Consider the following 20,656-nt stretch of genomic DNA (forward strand, 5'->3'; position numbering starts at 1 on the left):
GTCTTTTTTTTAAAAGCTTGACAGTACCTGTTCGCTTTCATTGATTAGAATAAAGTGACCATAAAGTGATTTTTCTTGTCAAGGAGGGGTTTCAAGATGTTCCTAAAAGACCCTTGTTGTGTCCCTACTCCCTAGCAACCACGGCCTTTTAGGAACATCTTGAAACCCCTCCTCAACACAAACACACACACCCAGACCCACACACACCCAAGGAGGACTCATTAACATGCAGCCGTGCTGTTTCTGACACAGGTTCCCCTGGGTAACCAGCCTAGTCCATGTCTATTTTTACCGCAGCAGCCTTTATGATAGACTCGAAAGCTACAAGCAGCTGGATGATCAAAAGCTTTGCCTTTTTGTACTCATCCTTTCAATAAGACCCACAACTCCTGTTCTACTCTCCTTCACACTTTGTCTGCTCTCCAGCCCTCTTCTGCTTCCTGAATCTATTCTTACTGGAATAAATACTGAAAATGAACCACATTCATTAAAACCAGTGCATCTGTTATGAGCACATAAACCACAATAATTAGGAGAGTAGGTTAGGCTTACAGGTTATTAGGCAGTGAGCTTTTAAGGGCAGCAATTATCTCAAACACATTAGGAAGTCTTTAAATATTCACTACTTTTCATTACTATACTTTGGTTCCTTGAGAAAACTGGTCCTCTTCTTCCAGTTCAATGTATGTTACCTTATAAAGACACTAATCACATTTTAAACTAAATATATATTTTCCATGGCCTGCTATTGTGTAGTGTAATTTTTTAGAGAGTAAAAAGGAAAGGAAATGCAACAAATACAGTGAAATACATCAAATACTTATTTCACTCACTGAAATGCAAAACTTCTAAACTTTATATAATGTGTTTTTTTCTGGATGTTTTGGCTGGTATTCTGTCTCTATACGTAAAATAAACCTACCATAAAAATTACAGATCATTAATTTCTTTGTAAGTGGGTAAACTAACAAAATCATCAGGAAATCAAATACAAATATTTTCCCCCACTGTATCACACATGAGCTACCGTTCAAAAGTTTGGGGTCAGAATTTTGAAAGTCTTTGAAAGTCTCATATGCTTACCGATGCAGCACCATTCCCTATTTGGAGCTTATCATCTTCATCATAAATACATTTCACTTTGGATAATTATATAGACCTAAAATAGTTAGCCTCCACCAAGCATGATAACTTTAAGTAAACCTCACAATTGCAGCTAATGCCACACAATTCATTACTATTATTGCCACTGCTGACATTGAAATTAAATAACAGTCGATCTAATTCAATTCATGTGTAATTTATTAATATGTAGTTATTGTGGTTGGAGTTTACTTGGCTCAAACCGTACCCCTTATTGCATCCTGGATATTAATTTCTTGTGCTCTGTGGAAATCACCTCTCATCAGGCAGTCACATTTGTTTTTCGATCATAAAAAAACTTGAACATAAACTTAAAAAGAGATAAATCCAGTTTCAAAAACAGCCTTAACCTGACACTTATACTTCATGTTTGATACTGCATTGAGACTACATACGTATGTGCTTTGTGTTTGAATACATATATGTCGTCCTCTTGTGCTGAGATGTGGACATGACAGACTGTTGATGTGCAAAGTCTATAACCAAGAACACTTATTAAATGAAGATGTACTTCAGTCAGTACCAGAAATCAAGATATCAGTTCGCTCTACTCTCAGGTGGTCTGTATTTAACAGTGACTCTTACATAATATCCACTCGAGGGCTCATTATAAGAAGTGAAAGCTTTAGTTATTCTGAGTCCTTCTGAGTTGACTCCTTTTATGAGCTCTAAAGATGAGTTGAAATGAAATCCCTTGCATGGCATCTCTTATACATTTTGTAAGATGTCTGGAGTTCAGCAGCATTGGTAACACCTTAACCTGAGCGACAACTATTACCTCAGAACTCACAGAGAGGGATGTGCTACCAACCCTATGACCCCGAACGAATCACAGAGACCAGACCTGAAGCTTTGAATATTCTTAGAGTTGACATTAATTATCTGTATGCGAAAAATAACTTACCAACTCACCAAGTAAGCCACCCTACATTCTGATCTGAAAGCTTCAGGCTCTCTTTCACCTTCAGACCAACATCTGTAGTCCGTATGAATAATTGGGCTCAAGGGACCTTTCTTGTTGGAGAAAAGGAAGGATCTCTGTGTCTTTCTGTCTGTTTTCTTGTTGTCCTCCTTCTTGGAATGGCTTGGGTTAAGGTGTGACCAACACTAGGACCTTCTCATCTGTTCAGCATCTTCTTTCTCTTTCCGTCTCAGTCTCGGGTTGGTGGGTTGGAGGATCATGACTCAGATTTGGGAGGAGCAGGGTTAGTCTGGTAACCACTGCCGTAGCCGCTGATGGAGGTAGAGTTGGTGATGAGCTCCACAGGAGAGGTGCTGCCAGGACCCAGATAGGCCCGGTGGCTGGGCATGGGAGAAGGGGCTTCGCTGGGGTTCTTCCCAAGGATGAACCTCGTCTCATCTTCCAGGGTGGAAGCCTCCTTTGCAAGGCTCTTGCGGTAGGAGACGGACAACTTGTTGGAGCCGTCTGGGAGCCAGTTGAAGTGACGGGCAAGAAAGACCAATGGAAGAGGAAGCATGGCCACAATGATCAGAGAAAAACACATGGCTAGGGCCCAAGGAGGATAACTCTGAAACCTCTCCATGGCCTGATTATAGAGAGATGGAGAGAAAGAAATGTTTAAATAGAACAGAAGTCACAAGGCGAAATATTAAAGTCCTTGAATAATTTATGATTTAAATGTCATTTATTTCTAACTTCCTTCTTGAAATACATGCACTGTTCAAAAATTTTAGGGTTTGATAAGATTTTTTAAAAGAGATTAATAATTTTATTCAGCAAAAATACATTCAATTGATCAAAAGTGACAGTAACATCATTTATAATGATACAAAAGATTTCTATTTCAGATAAATGCTGTTCTTTTTAACTTTCTATTCATCAATGAATCCTGTAAAAACGTTTTTTAAATTGTAATATTCTTTCACAATATTATTGTTTTTGTTGTACTTTTAATCAAATAAATGCAGCCTTTGTGAGCATAAGAGACTAATTTTAAAATCTTACCAAACCCAAACTTTTGAAAATAAGTGTATATATCTGAATTTGGACACTGTATAGATGCAACTGCATATACAGATAGTAAAGGGGGGAAACTGACCCATATATGTAGACTAGGGGTATTGATATAAACTAGGGCAATAGGAATAGAATATGAGCGAGAAAAGGACTAGACAGACTAGTGTGTAACTAACCAGGTCTTGCACCCATGCATTGTATCCCGGAGGGCTGATGGCCATCTCTACCACAGAGGCAGAAATCAGTATGAGCAGACACACTGGAGACACATACTTCCATAGGTAGAAGTAAACACTGTACGGTCTGAAACCCAGCATGTCCTCCAGATCCTGCATGAACCTGATGAACACCGAAAAGCATGCAGAATTACAGGACTGATCAATACCAGACACAAGGCAAAAAATAAACTCAACTGCATGGAGACTATCTTTGGCATTGGCAAGAACAGACAAGGAGGAGATCTAATGTCAGAGATACAGTCCTATTTTAAGTAGCTCTTGAAGCAAATTGCCAGAGAACTTCACAAGCATAATAAGTGAATTTGCCCACCTTTTAGTGCCATAGATCCAGGCTACTGATACATTCTCCAAGATCACCACAATGGTGAGGGGCAAACCGGCAGAATAGTCATCAAACATGGTAACAAAGTAGTTCCCTGAACGCTGGACAAACAGCAAACCGCACAAAAAAGCCACAATACAGCAGCCCACTGCGGGAAAAATAAGATAATACAGGTTACTCAGTGCCACCTAAAAGTGGCCCAGCATCACCTTAATTATATTATAATATCCATTGGAAAATAAGAATAATGAAATAAACTAATTTCAGGTTAAGAAATGGGACAAAAATGAAGAAACCAGGAGCTCTCACCTGTGAGGAACTCTTTCCGAATTTTGAAAGTATCCAGAATCGGTGTGGTGATGCCAGTCATGGTGCCGATCATGCTGCCCAGGCCCAGGTTTATCAACATGAAGAAAAACATGACAGACCATAAGGGAGAACCGGGGAAATGGGTCATGGCCTCGGTGAAGGCAATAAAAGCCAGACCAGTGCCTTGAACAGCCTGATGATAAGAGGAAAACATAATGATAAAAACAGACTCCTTTAAAAATCGAATAATAAAACAGCCAAAACTAAAATAAACATTTTAAAATGTATTTTTGTTTTTATTTTTTGATATAAAATAATTGTATACCCTGCTTTTATAAATACAAATACCGCAAGATACCCCTAGACGGCCCTGAGAAATGTAACCCCAGTAATTAAATAACATTTAGCACACTAAACACAAAAATATTACATCTAAAATAAAGTGAAATGATGAAACACTTAAGCTAACAGTCACAGAGTAAAGATGAACAAACTAAACTGAAAGGACAAACTGAAAATGAACTAGAAATCAAAAAGCTATACTAAAAGGGAGCATACTTTTGCTCCGATTCCTTTTTCCTTCTTAATTTTAGAACTGTACATCCATTTTTTCCCCCATAAATGGACAGATTAATGAATGTAAAGTTTATTTTGCCAAAACTAAGCTGAAACTGGAAATATAGACCCTAGCTATAATATATATATTTTAAAAAACATAAAAGTGTTAAAAAAAGTGTAAAATGTGTTAAAAAGTTCCTAAATAGCTTGAACCTGTAAAATACATTCCATAGTATGAATTAGTATAATACATATAATACATATAATAATGTACATTTTTGTCTGTTGAGCTTGGTAAAAAAAAAAAAAGGTTTAATTCATGCTAAATGGCTTAGCTGAAACCTGCCTTATTGAGCTCATCCTCCAGCAGACACGGCTCCAGTCCCAGCTGAGCAAAACTGTCTTCTTTCACAATCTTTATTACACCGTACATCTCGGCATACTCTGACGAGGTGAGGTGGGAGAAGTTGACATGAGGAGGGATGAGATCCTGACTCAGCACATTTGAGTTCAAGTAGCCCAGAATCTTTTCAGCATTCCTTCAGGAGAACAACACAGACATGAGGCTGCTGGATGACCTCGAAATCCAGCTTCCACATTTAGATTTAAAGAATTAAGCATAGATATTGTTTTACAATGCAAAGTGTAACTTAATCCAATCACAAAAATGATCCTTTTATGAGAGAAAAACAGATATATTAGGGGGTCATACGTACTCCACCACACATTTCTCGTTCATGACGTTGGCTTTGAAACCCAGCACAGCAAACACCACGAGTGTAGCCAGAATAGAGGTCATGAAGTTGATAAAGGAGACCAGAACGGCATCAAAATGGCAGTTGTTGTCTCTCTTATTGTAGCTGGAAAAAGCGATGACTCCTCCGAATCCCAGACCAAGAGCAAAGAAGACTTGAGTGGCAGCTTCACGCCACACCTGCGGCTCCAACATGATCTCTAGCTAAAATTTACACATTTTTTTTTTTAATTACATTTACAGTATTTGATTCAAATTTTAAATGAACAGTGCCAAATAAGTGCCAACATAGCTGAAAGCCTTCAATTGTTTATAATGTTTGATTAAGCTAATCGAATCATTCTTCATAATGTGAATTTGATTAAATATCCCACCTCCACCACAAGACGGAGTCGCAATTTTTAGCCGCAGAAATGTTCTCTTTACATTGGTGACTCCTCCATCTTTAAGCTTTGCTTACATCGCATGAAATATGTCCCTTAGTCTCAAAAAAACAAATCCTTATCCGGATAGCCTAAATATCACGTGTGTTTAAAATCAGCGCACGTGTAGACTTGGCTTACCTTGGGTGTGAACATGTGAGCAATGCCGTCAACTGCTCCTTTAAGAAACATCCCTCTCACCAGGAAGCAGAAGAGCACAACGTATGGAAATAGAGAGCTGAAGTACATCACCTGCGCAAACACGGTGTAACAATTGTAATTGTGTTTTGGTTCAAATGTTTTACAATGATTTTTGGCATGACGTTGACATTTCTTAGAAAACAATAACTGTGCATTAATGATTTTGCTATTATTTATTACAACAGGACCTACATTTAGCACATTATAAATATGATTAATATTCTTCAAATTGTAATCCTTGTTGTTTAGACACTAAGATACTTTTAAACAGCCCGTAAACAGGTATTTCTTTGTACAATCTGTGTTTGCTAAAACTGCACCATCATACCTTGCTTCAAGGAGAAAATAAATGTTCCACTCTGAGACAATAATCATAATTGCACATTGTGACTGTGTAATTGTTCAGAAGTGCTTGATAACGCAGCATCTGCAGATTGTGCCTTCAAGCTATCCGAAAATTGATGTTTTTCTCAACTAAGCTGATTCTCATTTCATTATCTCACAGTAGCAACTCTACCTCACCTTCCCAGAAGACTGAATGCCCTTTATGACAGCCAGGCAGACAATTATCCAGGCAGCCAGCAGCGACAGAGTCATCCTCCAGTTCAGCCCCCCGCTGTCTGCGATTGTGCTGGTGATGTTCAGGGTCTCGCGGTACCAGAAGTACGTGGTTGCTGAGCTCTTCTCACACTCAGGCTCCACAACTAACCAGACAAAATAAAACCAGAGGGACAAAATTAAGTCCATGTCTATTAATATTCCTATATACCACTGACTATTTGATGACTTTGATGTAGATCAGCTTGTATTTCTTAGGATTATATTTTGATTCATAAGTCTCCAAAGTCCGAATTCAAATACATTTAAATAACATGGTGGGAATACCAGCATCCAAAACATAACATATGCTGGTGACCTGCCAGTATTTTCAGCAGAGGACACTGCCAGACAGTTCTATGAGGATCTCTAAATACTGCTTCTAACAGCACAGTGGCGTATCAGAGAAAGATGTAAATAAAACTGGACCCAAGAAACATTGTGTTCTACCAGTTTTGGGGGTTTTAATCAATATGATTTGGCATGTACAGCAATTCTTTAAAGTTTGTAATACATAAAGACCACAAACATAAAGAATGTCCAAATAGAGTTTGAATTTATGCTAGATTATTATGGTTTTGGGTTTTATTTGGACATAAAAAATGAGTGAGACTGACTGCACTGACTCTCAGCCTCTTGTTAATCTAGTGTCTAGTTAATTTTCTACTTATTGACCAGGGGTCACTGCTGCAGGGCATGCTGGGAAGTTTAAAACACACAACATGCCCTTGAGTACAAGGCTCATGAAAAACATATAGGAAATGTGACAAGGTGCATTATGTGTATAGGGTGGAATATACTTTAAGAAAGACTGCAATGCTACAAGTCACCAGGAGCAACAAATACTGACGCGTAACAGACTGCAACTTTATCAAGGTCATCTGTTGTTAGGCATGAAAACAAAACTCTTTAATTATGTCTGCATGCAATTAATGGATGAAACTTCTAAAGCTTTGAGTGTGATGGAATCAGGAAACTTCTTGCTGTGCCTCCTTTTTTTTCATAAGGCAAAGTGTAGTATCAAATGAATTTTTTTTACGTTTCACGTAAAACAAAATGACTCCTATCTTTATAGTCATTATGTGAGAAACTGCAGATCACTCACTGGCTTGGCTGCCATTCCTCCTGATAGGACATTCGCTCCAAGGCAGAGGATACTGAAACGACTGAAAAAAGTAGAAGATGCTCCAGCCGATAATCACATTATAGTACAGACCCACAAAACCACACACCTGCAGAATGAGAGAAAGAAAAAACAAAGGATACTTAGAGGGGTAATACTGACCAAAACTTTCTCTCTAGATCTCATCTAGTCCAAGGCTAATTTTTTCTGACCTTAGACCATTTACTGAACATCTGAGTCATAATGTGCACTGAAAATAGCCATATAGGTGGCAACATCCAATCTAACTGTCTGGCACCTTCTGGGAACGTTTTATTTACTTATACCATTGAAATAATAGCCCTTATTGGACAAACAGAAATTATGATCACAACATGCCTAAATGCCAGTTTAGTAAATTTTTGTTGCATCGTTGGTATTGTTGTGGTCAGTCATTTTACAGTACATGTCAGTCAGAGTAGCTCTTCCTCGCAGTTATATAAGCAAAGATGTGCACCCGACTGTGCTGTAGACATGTGCCAGTATTCGGTAATGTGATATATCACGGTAATGAATATGCACGATATTGTTATCGTGAGCACTTCTAAATATTGTGAATAATTATATATTACAAATTATTCAGAATTTGAGATGCATTTTAAGAATACTATTCCCAAAAACTGGCCAAAATGCATAACACCGCTGTATGCTGCTTGAAAGACGCGTGTGCGCTCTGATGTAAACAAGAACGCATGAGAAGCTCATGGGGAACATGTGAGAGACACGCTGAATTAAAGCACATTCACTCTCTGACAGCAGATGGCGCTAAACTGCAGAAAATCTAGCCATAACCCTGGAAACCCCATAAATAAAGCAGCTGCACTACTTTCTAAAACATATTTAAATATTTTTAAATAGCCATTCAGATTTATGTATTCGCTATGGTGTTCATCACAGCGCCAAATACTTAAATATTTAGACTTAATAGGATATTTATTTTCAAACCTATTTTTCATTTTAATCTGGATTACAAAATGCCCTAGATATTGACTGAAAGTGTTTTGATTCTTTATTATTCATTCACAATTTACATTAGGGCTTCATTAGTTAACATTAGTTAATTCATTAGTTAACATAAACTGCCAATGAAAAATTCTTCTGAACATTCATTCATCTTAGGTATTCCAATATTTAATAACACATTGTTAAAATCGAAAGTTGCAACTGTGTTATTTAATGAGCTAACATGAACTAAGACGTGAAATTTTTAACAAAGATTAATAACTTCTGTAGCAAATGTAACTATTGCTCATTGTGAATGTTAATGCATTAACTAAGGTTTACTAATGAGGTCTTACTGTAAAATGATACCTATGAGTCTTTATAGCTCTTTTGCACTTTAATCTGTGTAAAACTTTTTAACTTTACATATTTTTCTGTATTGCTTTATTGAATTTAAATTTTCAGTTATTTTTGTTATAAAAAAAAGTTATTTAACCTGTAAGACCACTTTTTTGGAAACTAAATACCAATACCGCGATAATACCATATACCGTGATAAAAGCATTAGCAATTAATCACAAAAGGAAAAATTGATCCCGGCATATCCCTACTTTGCTGATAGTCAAAAGTCTGGCTCCTGGAGTCTCATCTGATATATGATCAGATGACTTAATGCATAAAGTCTTTTAACTCCTAAAACTCAATAGCATTACTTCATTTATACTGTCCATATATAGAATTTGAACACAAGTGAATGTGTTCTGTGAGCTGAAATAGCATGTATGTTCAGGGTTTAGCAACTTGTGCCTGTTAACAGCAAATCTATCTCTTGATTTTTCCCCTGCGGTCTGTAACAGGTCAGTAATGGTTCTTTGCAACGTCACAGGTCCACAGCACATTGAGTTAGTGAATAATTGAAGCACTTCATGGGTATTAATAGAAGCGGCTGCAGCAGAACAGCCACATATAGTTCCTGAGTATTCCTTCACAGTCATTTTAACTGTGGGGCTCTTTTATTTAAAGGCCCATGATATCAAAATGGCTTTCCTTGCATATTTTTTCATTGCCTTTATGTAGAAGGTTAACACAATTAAGGTTGATTCCCAGTCTGAAGTAATTGAATCCAGCAGTCTCATTTAAACTACATACCAAATACTAAATACAATACAAAATACATTCTGGACATGTTAATTTTCAATTAAATTAATCTTGAATAACAGAACATTTAATATTCTAATAAATAATTTTATATAATTAAATACAAATAACATTAAATAATTTTTTAAAAACATTTTTATAATTCAATACAATTATATTTAATGGACATAATCATAATATAATAATATTTCAAATAATATAATAAAATCATTATGCTTATAATATAATTTGTAATAAGAGAATGCAAAAGTTTGTAAAAAGAAAATGCAAAAGAACACCATTGTATCATATATCATTATATTTTCAGATTGATACCCATCTGTGACTGCGCTCATATTAAACTGATCAGAGCACCAAGTCTAGTAAAGGATGACTCAGCACAGAATGGCTGATCAATTAGCACTTTTAGGCTAGTGACTCATCAAAAATAAATGCTTCTGTTAGGGCCTTCAGAACAGTGAAATTACTTATTGGTCTGGAACACAAAGGCTTCTCATTGTATTGTGACCCCTTTTCAACAAAACATTAGCATATGAACTAGAATCTCAAACTGTATCAATCACCCAGTCTGAGCTGACATAAACCAGACACTCACAAGTTGATGTCATTAAAGTCAGCAATTTAAACGCAACCATTTCCACACACAACTGATTCCCTGATTTATGCATAAACCAAATGAAGCAACATGATCTCAGTCGCTCATTTCTGAGATCAAGATTCTCAGTCTTGTGTTTCAGTCCACTATTTTCACCAGAAGATCATCCACTCACCATCAGGCTGGACACTCCAATGCCACCAAGTCGTGGACAAACATAATTCCATACTCCTATGCTTCCTCGACGGATCCTCTGGCCAACCGCCAGCTCCAAGAAGAAAAGTGGGATGCCAATAAGGATTAGAAGGATGAAGTATGGAACAAGGTAGGCACCTGAAAAGAGAGACAGCGACACTTGTAAACACAGAGTAATGTCCTTACAACAGTGTCTTTAATGACCAACCAATAGCCCAAGATCAATCAAGCACTTTATTCTTTCAGAATGTTTTTTTTTCTTTCAAAATGCACTTTTCCTTTTTTCATATGCATACAAATAGCTAATTGTCTTAAAATATGTTTCTTGCTAATTAAACAGAACACAGAGTAGAATTTAAATGAGTGATTGAATCTAAAAATTTGATATGACTGCCTGGGATGTTTTTCATATCATATGGTCAAAAGACAATATTTAATCATTTTTTAAAGATATTGTTGATATTTCTATATATTTTTGATTAATAGATACATTATAAAGACGTCAAGTACTAGGACTGTTCGTCAACTGCAGGGAAAAAAGGAAGTAAATAGAACAGAACATTAATTCAGGTCAAAATATTGAAAAAGTAGTGCAGTTGACTGGACAGACTTAAAAACTAGATTTCCATAACTGCACTATATATGGATCACTGGTTATACTTCTCTTTTGATTACACTTTAAGATAACTTGATTTCACTGAACTAATGATTGGTGATAAATATAACATTTTCCTGTAGAGAACTATATATTTTAACAAAATATATGATCCGTCACACCAAATTCTGAAATATTTAACTCACTGTTTATGATTCAATATGGGTTCAAATAAAATCAAATGCACTATACTTTCAAGCAGAGCAAGAGCAAGTGCAAAGCTTTATTATTTTCACACCTTTTTTATGTTTTGTTTTCCCTACATTTTCTTGATAAATTTCAAGCACCCAGATGCTGCAGATGGTATCTGCTATAGGCTAATGACAGTCTGAGCCTCAATAGGCATGAATGACCAGACAGACAACAGAATAAAACAGCAAGTCATGCTTCCGAGCCCTGACGTCAAACCAGCTCCATGGTGATGAAGAGTTTGTTCTGAGCAGAGCAGCCTGTATTTGAAGTCAAAGAACAATCTGAAAACAACCTCTTCTGTAGACGTGGAGTGCACAGTGCTGGCGGATGACCACAAACCCATCCTCTTGGGAGACTAGTAAGTGTAATTCGAACCATGGATGACAACAGCACTGCCCTCCCTTGGCCTCTGTTTATGATGACTGATTGCTTGTTATCAGTTTGATTACAGCATTTCTTTGTGTTCGATGTTGAGGCTTTTTGTCTGGGCTTTAATTATGCAAACAACTAATGAAAAGGAGACAGCAGGTCTTGCATAGAAAAGAGGAGACAGGAGGAAAGAGAAAGGGAGGGACAGACAGATAAGAGGAAGAAGATGGAGAGAGCAAGGGTGCGTTATGGAAACAAGGCCTTCTGGGAAACATTTATAATTGCTAGACAAGCAAGGACTAGATATGATGCTCTAATTAAGGTCCAGGTTTCACTTTTCAGATAACATTAAAATGTCCAACATTTTTATGTCCATCTTTTAAGAAGCTTGTTTTTACAAACAAAGATGTTTTTCATTGCAATTTGATAATATTTTCATTATAAATCTATTTGTAGATAATTCGCATTCAATTACGCACTGCAAAAACATTTTCTTTATATATTTTTATTTTTTATATATTATGTGTGTGTCCGTGTGTGTCCGTGTGTGTGTGTGTGTGTGTATGTTTTTCAGTAACTACTGTAATTTTAAATATACCTAAATATAAATGTACTTGTCTTAATATCTTATCAATTTTATTAAAATAGATTATTAATTCTTTTTTTGACATTTTACCTCATGGTCATTTGTTTTAGATATTTAAAATATAGTATGTTTTTATGCTTTGTTAATTCATTAAGCCAATGATTTCTGAAACAAACCATTAATTCATTAATTTCCATTACTTGAAATCAATTTACTCTACATTTCTGACCAGAGACTGTGAAACAGCATGAAACAGTTCATTTCACATTAAAGTAGCATATAAACAGTGAATAATAGTCCATGCAGACAAGGGACAATGACAGCGAGAAAATTAAACGCACACTACCAGAAAAAATAACGCACGCTGGTACTGTCAGCTTAATAAGTTTAAAGGGACCACAGCACACAAGGCATTCAACTGACCCATAAAAGCCTGTCTCAGTGGAAATTTGAGAAATTTGAGCTTTAGATAATAATAAAAAAAGAGACATTAATAAAAAAACATTAAAGGGATAGATCACAAAAAAATGTAAAATGAAAAATATACATGTACTCATTTGCAAGCCGTTCCAAACAAGCATGACTTTGTCTTCATGAAACACAAAATATTTTTGAGAAAAAATAAAAAAATAAAAACATGGCCACGGTTTTCTATATAATGAAAGCAAATAAGGATGTCTAAGGAATAAGGAATAAGGCTATCAAGCTCCAAAAAGACAAGAACAAAAAAAAAATACTCCACTATATTACATTATATTAAAACGTTTAAGTTAAGTTCCCTTTCGAGAGTACTCTCGTACTGCGTAAGCTAGCTTACGCTATGGGAAAAGGTCCCCTTTTCTCGAGAATATGAAGCCAAAAATTATCCTTAATTTTTAAATAATGTAAAACGCAGTGCTGCAGCACAGCAGACCTAAGCGAAGCGACTCGTGCGCTTATTGGCTGTGCTGTGGCAACTGCAGCAACCTATGGTGAGGCGGCGGAGAGGAACGAACCAATGGGGGCACTTCGCGCCCATTGGACGTCAGAGCGCGCCAAAATATTCGTGGCTGGAACTATATAAGCCACCGCTTCGCCATAGGGATCAGATTTCATCTCCTTCAGCGATCTCACCTGCACTTCGCTGTCTTCTCCGGAGAAGCCTCTACACGCTGTCGAAAAGCCTCTCAGCGGGATAGCACTGCAACGCAGATCTGAGGACGTCGGCTCGTGCTTCATCTCGACGCCGCCTTCAGCACTCGCTTCCTGCTGCGCCATCCGGCGTGACTATATCCTTTATAAAGCTAGTGTGTTTGCCGCTGCATCACACTTCTTTTTTTTTTTTTTTCTCCAAAATTCGAGGCGTTGTTTCAAATGCCTCGGGCCTGCGCTTCCTGCCGAGGCCCTCTGCCCAGCGAGGACCGCCACATCCTCTGTGTCTCCTGCCTGGGCCGCGAGCATGCTGAGAACGCACTCTCCAAGGGCGGCTGCCCTGAGTGCGACAACATGGCTATATCGACCCTGCGGGCTCGATTAGCTCAAACCAGCCACGATGCTCCACCCGCTCCGCCTCTTCTCTCTCAAGTGCCGCGTAAGAAACGCCGCGATCAGAGAATGCCTGAGCACACTGCTACACGCGAGCTCACGCCGGAACACTCCCCGCGTGCCTCGCCCGCTCTCTCTCCTTCGCCTGTCCTCTTCGTGGACGAGCAGCGCCAGTCTCTGCTCACCAGCGCCCCCTTCTCCTTCGGAGCGCCTGAGGCGGAAGAGGACAGACACGACAGCCTTTCTCTCGCCGCGTCCAGTAGTGAGGAATGGTCGGGCTCCATTGCGGACCCCCCCCCCCCTCTACAGCCCCCAGCTGCACCGGACAACGCGCTGATATCGACGCGGAGCTTACTCGCGTGCTTACAAGGGCTGTCAGCGACCTTCAGCTCGACTGGTCTCCTCCAGACGAGCCCGCTAAAAGCAGGCTGGACGAATGGTTCTTGCAGGGGCGCCCTTCGGCCCCTCCGCAAAGAAACGCCCCCTTCTTCCCGGAAGTTCACGATGAACTCACGAAGTCGTGGAAAGCCCCATTCTCCGCACGCTTGAAAACTTCTGTCTCGTCAGCGCTCTCCTCTGTCGACGGCGCCCGAGACCATGGTTACGAGAGCCTCCCCCCTCTCGAGGAGGCAATTGCTGCACACCTCTGCCCGCCCTCAGCCGCAGGATGGCGGTCGAAGCCTGTGCATCCATCCAAACCGTGCCGCACCACCTCAGCTCTCGCTGGCCGAGCATACACCTCCGCTGGTCAAGCTGCTTCGGCTCTACACACCATGGCTGTGCTGCAGGTTTTTCAGGCCAGACTTTTCCGTAACCTGGACGAGTCTGCCCCAGATACCTATGACTTTAAAGATCTCCGCAGCGCTACTGATCTAGCCCTGCGTGCGACAAAGACCACAGCACAAGCGATCGGCCGAAGCATGGCAAGCCTCGCTGTTTTAGAGCGACACCTCTGGCTCACGCTCACGGAGATGAAAGACGCCGACAAATCCGCCTTTCTTGACTCTCCTATCTCGCCTTCCGGCCTCTTTGGCCAGTCGGTTAAGGGTTTCGCTGAACGCTTCACTGAGGCTCAGAAGACGTCACAAGCAATGAGACACTTCCTGCCGAAACGCTCTAGCTCTGCTGCGGGACGCCGTAGAAATGCGCCGCCCCCTCAGACCTCGAAGCCATCGCAGCCAGACTTACAGTCTCGCCCAGCGACCAAAACCCAGCACCGCTCTCGCTCTACGAGCCGCAAACCGCCAGAGAGACGGGGACCTCGGCCCAGGATTGTGCTGAACCCCGAGCCTCCGAAGCCCTCCTGACCTTCGTGCTGAAAAGACCGTGGTTAAGTCCCGCTGCGGCCGGACCACCACACAAGAAACCTCACATACTTCCTCCAATCCCCTCACTAAAGGCGGTTGGAGATGTCTATACTGCAGTAAACGAGCCTGTTACAATGCACGCACGCCTGCACACAAACGCTGTTTTCACGGCGACCTCAATAAAGCACAAAAAGAGCTTTTTCTATGTAGGCAGTGTGCCCACTACACAGTACGCACCCCTACATGTATACACACTCCCCCAAGTGTCACAAAAACACACTCGGGTCCCCTTTCATGCCCACCTTCCCGCTCGCGCCGGAGGTGCTCTAAATGTAGCGCGCGTGCCCACTTCTCAGTGCGCAACCCTACAAATAAGCGCTGTCACCACAGTCTCCCAAGCACAGCATACTCGAGCTACTGGTCCCCTCATAACAGGCGGCCAGTGCCCGAAGCACATTCAACCCATAGCCGCACGAGCCGCTGCATGGCGGGCCATCCGCGGCATATCAAATTGGGTTTTGAATATAATAAAACGAGGTTACTCGCTCCAGTTCGCTCGCAGACCGCCGCGCTTTCGCGCCGTGGTCGAAACGAAAGTGAAAAGCGAAATGACACACGTCCTTCGCGCCGAACTGATAAACCTTCTTGCAAAAGGGCCGATAGAAACTGTCCCCCCTGCGCAGCGCGAGTCAGGCTTTTACAGCCGCTACTTCCTCGTACCAAAAAAGGATGGCGGTCTCAGACCCATCCTAGATCTCAGACGTTTGAACAAAGCGCTTATGGCGCGATCGTTCAAAATGTTAACTACCAAACAAATACTCGCGCAAATTCGCCCGAGGGATTGGTTTTTCTCAGTGGATCTGAAAGACGCTTACTTTACCTGGCACGTACCTGGCATCCTGAACCGGGGCCCGGACATGCTTTCCAGGGCGAATGTTCCCCCTGGGGAGTGGTCTCTTCACCCACAAACGGTTCAGTTGATGTGGAGCATCTTCGGCAGGGCAGAGGTCGACCTCTTCGCCTCAGAAGACAACGCTCATTGCCCAATATATTTTTCAAAGAGCAGGGACGCGCTGGCCCTCGATTGGCCCAGACGCCCGCTTTATGCCTTCCCACCGGTCGCGATGCTACCGCAGGTCATCGATCGGGTCAGGAAGAGCAGATGTGCTATGCTGCTAGTAGCCCCACTCTGGACGACCCAACATTGGTTCTCCGAGCTGATGCAGCTGTCCAGTACAGCCCCATGGCCAATACCGCTGCGGAAAGATCTTCTCACGCAGCTGAAGGGCGCGCTCTGGCATCCCCACCCCGAACTTTGGGCCCTTCATGTATGGCCCCTCAACGGGTACCCGGGAACCTCCCTGAGGGAGTGTTAAAGACCATTACGGAAGCCAGAGCGCCCTCAACCAGGCGCCTTTACGCGCAGAAATGGTCAGTGTTCTCCACCTGGTGCGGGACACGGAACCTAGACCCTCACTTATGTGACGTGACGGAGATACTCTCCTTCCTACAGGAGCGTTTAGATGCGGGCAGATCCCCGTCTACGCTCAAAGTGTATGTGGCAGCCATTGCAGCTTCTCATGCTCCGGTGGCCGGCCTATCACTGGGCAAAAACGAACTGGTCATTCGTTTCCTTAAGGGAGCTCGTCGGATGAACCCTCCCCGACCCCCTTCAATCCCTTCCTGGGACCTGTCTACGGTCCTAGAGGCCTTAAAGGGCCCCCCTTTTGAACCGCTTCAGTCTGTCGATATGAAGCTTCTTTCGTTCAAAACCGCTTTTCTACTGGCTCTGGCCTCAGTCAAGCGAGTGGGGGATTTACATGCGCTATCTGTAAGCGCTGACTGTCTCGAGTTTGGGCCTAATGACTCCAGAGTCATTCTCAGACCAAGACACGGCTATGTCCCCAAGGTGCTCTCAACACCGTTCAGAGCACAGGTCATCTCGCTGTCAGCCCTTTCCTCGCAAAGCGACGAAAGCAACGCGAGCTTCATCTGCCCCGTCAGGGCTCTCAAAACCTATATTGCGCACTCCGCCTCATTCAGGAGGTCGGACCAGCTCTTCATATGCTTTGGTGGGCGCACCCGAGGTCTCGCCACCACGAAGCAGAGCCTATCGCAATGGATAGTAGACACTATCTCGCTGGCTTACAAATCTAAAGGCCTTCACTGCCCGTTCGGCATCAGAGCCCATTCCACCCGAGGTATGGCCTCGTCATGGGCGTGGTTCTGCGGGATACCACTGGATGATATCTGTGCGGCGGCAGGCTGGGCCTCTCCGTCCACATTTATTAGATTCTATAATCTGCAAGTCCCTGCCCTGCAGGCCAGGGTACTTTCTATATAGACGTGCTAAGCCTTATCACGTCCCCCTTTTTTCGTTCCCTATATAAAGCTCACTAAGGTTGGCTGTTGGGACTGGGATTTCTCCTGCTATAAAGCCCCGGGCTCTCGCCTCGGGCTGTGACAGGTCGAAGTTCCCGAGCACGCACGGCGTTTTACATTGTGTTCCCATAGCGTAAGCTAGCTTACGCAGTACGAGAGTACTCTCGAAAGGGAACGTACTCGGTTACTAACGTAACCTCGGTTCCCTGAGATGAGGGAACGAGTACTGCGTAACCTGCCGTGCTATGTGCTCGGACCGGGTGATCGCTTCAGTCGATTTAAAACCTGATCCCTATGGCGAAGCGGTGGCTTATATAGTTCCAGCCACGCCTATTTTGGCGCGCTCTGACATCCAATGGGCGCGAAGCGCCCCCATTGGTTCGTTCCTCTCCGCCGCCTCACCATAGGTTGCTGCAGTTGCCACAGCACAGCCAATAAGCGCGCGAGCCGCTTCGCTTAGGTCTGCTGTGCTGCAGCACTGCGTTTTACATTATTTAAAAATTAAGGATAATTTTTGGCTTCATATTCTCGAGAAAAGGGGACCTTTTCCCATAGCGTAAGCTAGCTTACGCAGTACTCGTTCCCTCATCTCAGGGAACCGAGGTTACGTTAGTAACCGAGTACGTTTTTCACTATAAATGTTGACATCTCTCGTAGCTCTTGTTCACAAGAGAAGTAGTAGCCATGTCTAATTTGTAAATGATTTAATGAATCAGTTGGTCCAACTCAACAAAACTGGCCTGATTGATATGTTCATAAATCAGACTGATCCAGTTTTAGAGCACTGATTCAATGATCCGGTCACAATGCTTAACAGTTCACTGCAGGTGAAGATTATCAAAGAATAACTTACATTCTGGTTGTCACAAAAAGCTAAATGGCTTCAGAAGATTTGAAAAATAGAACACATTTATGGTGCTTTTCTGCAACATTTATATGCAAGTAAAATATGGATAAAGTTATTGCAGATTTTGAGTGAGTTCAGGGTTTGCATTTGTTGTGCATTTTGATGCAGTTGTGGAATACACAATATGTGTGGGCACCGCTGCTGAAATCAACCTCTGACTTATCTTTATGAATGCACATATGTTTTGGATGTTATATGCTTACAAAGTATTTGTTTTATTTCCTTATGAAGGAACTAAATGCAACAACATTTTAACTATAAAAACAAATAAATAAAAAAAGGAGGACATTACATTTTTTGAAGCAATGTATGAAGCACTACTCACACAGACGTCACTTTAAAACCAAGCAGCTTTCTGGTGGTCAGAGCAGCAAATTGACGTGACCAACTTAAACATAATCTGTGTGGGGATTTTTTTTACATGAAACCCCCGATTGTGCAGCTTCATGTTGGAATGACTGGATTTCACATGCAAAATTTCACAGAGCAAATGTAATTGGGATTTTACCTTTGGGTATAGATTTAGTTTTTATACTAGGAGCCCTAAAAGGCTGGTTCCATACTAAAACCAAAATGTATTGCCAGGTTTAATGGTGCAACACTGCTTAAGTTGTAAATTAGTGCTCTTAATGACTTAATTATCAGCATCTCATTGGCTGCTTATTTACTAAATATTAAACCCACTGATTTTTGGTTTAGTGTTCATCTAATGGAATAAATCTGTTCAAAGCACTAGGACTAAACATTTAGGATACTTTTTAGTGCTTTTCTGTCTCCATTTATTATAACTTCATGTAAAAGAGTGACCAGTGCATAAACATTTCTCCCTTTGTGTACTATAGAAGAAATGTAGATTAACAGAAATATTAATTTTTTGCTTAACTCTCCATTAACCTCGTAAAAGTTATGAATGCACATCACTAATAAGTAACTCACCTCCTCCATTCTTCTGGCAAAGATAAGGGAAACGCCACACGTTACCCAGGCCCACTGAGAAGCCCACCTGGGCCAGGATGTACTGCAGCTTACTGTTCCAGGCAGGGCGACCGTCTTCAAGGTCAGGAGAGATGTCTGGCTTGCCTATGGGCGGAGGGCCCCCTCCTGCCATGTTCATGCTCATCTGACTGCTCTTGTAGTCCATGGGAGCCTCCAGCGCCAGGAGGTCCGCCACAGACTCCGTGACATGCTCATTACTGAGCTCGCGCTGAGTCACTTTACTGCCCTTGGGCATGGTTGTGCCCTGTCGTGCTGATCCTGACAATTAAAGGTGTGAAAGGAGAGCCGGGCAGAATGGAGGTCACAAAAACTGCCCCTTTGGCTTGATAAAAGGTGTGGGCAACAAAGTTTTGTGCTCCTGTGAAAAGAACATGAAAATTAAAACAATACGACTGAGGGTCATTATATACAGTAGCATCCAAAAACTCGACCATTTTTTCGACCACTTTTGATCATATTAATGATTCCTTGCTGAATAAAATTATATATTTTTTTCACTTTTTTTTTTTTTTTTTTTATAAATAAAACTGACCTTAAACTTTTGAATGGCAGTATACTTTATATAAATACAATCATTCTGCAATTGATCTATAAATCAAATTATTATTATTAGATGATTAATAAATGCCATTTTGTGTGTCAGAGTAGCCTAATCACCAAAGCTCAAGCTCAAAATAAATTTTTTTTTTTTATAAATTAATTAATAAATTAGAAGACAATAATTTAATTAGAAGACAACCAAACAATAGGGACAAAAAACTGCTTTGATACATATGCAAGTAAAATGTGGAGAAAATAGCAGAATTTGATAGAGTTCAGGAGTTTTCATTTGTGGTGCATTTTGATGCAGTAGGGGAATACAATGTGTGTGTGAAATGTGTGTGTGGGCAGACACATATATTATGCTATATGTGTCATCCAAATGAAATTCCAAACCCAATGCAGTATTTTGTACACAGTACTTTTTTCCTTAAGAAGGAAGTAAATCCATTAACATGTTAACTTATATAGGTTTAACAGTTAAGTGTTACATTGCACTAAACGAGCAGTTTAATTAGTCTTAAAGGGTGAATATCAGAAGCCCATTGGAAGGAATGTTAGTTTAGTTTTCAAATAAGAGATCAAATTTGTTCAAAACAGCCTGAGATTAAAAAAAAGCCAGC

General features: G+C 41.0%; 1 protein-coding gene across 1 annotated transcript; it reads right to left on the reverse strand.

Moving 5' to 3' along the window:
• Positions 1-1,029: 1,029 nt before the first annotated feature.
• On the reverse strand, positions 1,030-19,920 carry LOC132114584 (sodium-dependent neutral amino acid transporter SLC6A17-like). The gene is made up of 11 exons (XM_059522775.1): positions 19,434-19,920; positions 10,556-10,713; positions 7,629-7,755; positions 6,449-6,630; positions 5,867-5,977; positions 5,266-5,507; positions 4,896-5,088; positions 3,992-4,184; positions 3,671-3,830; positions 3,298-3,460; positions 1,030-2,690 (listed from the first exon to the last, which is right to left on the reverse strand). The coding sequence occupies exons 1-11, from the start codon at positions 19,726-19,728 to the stop codon at positions 2,322-2,324; spliced, it is 2,193 nt and encodes a 730-aa protein (XP_059378758.1). The 5' UTR covers positions 19,729-19,920; the 3' UTR covers positions 1,030-2,321.
• Positions 19,921-20,656: the final 736 nt, after the last annotated feature.

The sequence above is a fragment of the Carassius carassius genome, chromosome 34, assembly GCF_963082965.1.
Source record: "Carassius carassius chromosome 34, fCarCar2.1, whole genome shotgun sequence".
Classification (NCBI taxonomy): domain Eukaryota; kingdom Metazoa; phylum Chordata; class Actinopteri; order Cypriniformes; family Cyprinidae; genus Carassius; species Carassius carassius.

Bases quoted from the DNA above. Each gene is read 5' to 3' on its own strand.
- LOC132114584 (XM_059522775.1), bottom strand. From the start codon at position 19,728: ATGCCCAAGGGCAGTAAAGTGACTCAGCGCGAGCTCAGTAATGAGCAT. The intron at 7,756-10,555 runs GTGAGTGGATGA...CTCATTCTGCAG, and splicing joins TTGGAGTGTCCAGCCTGATG to GTGTGTGGTTTTGTGGGTCT. The intron at 5,089-5,265 runs GTACGTATGACC...GTTCTCCTGAAG, and splicing joins AACGAGAAATGTGTGGTGGA to GAATGCTGAAAAGATTCTGG.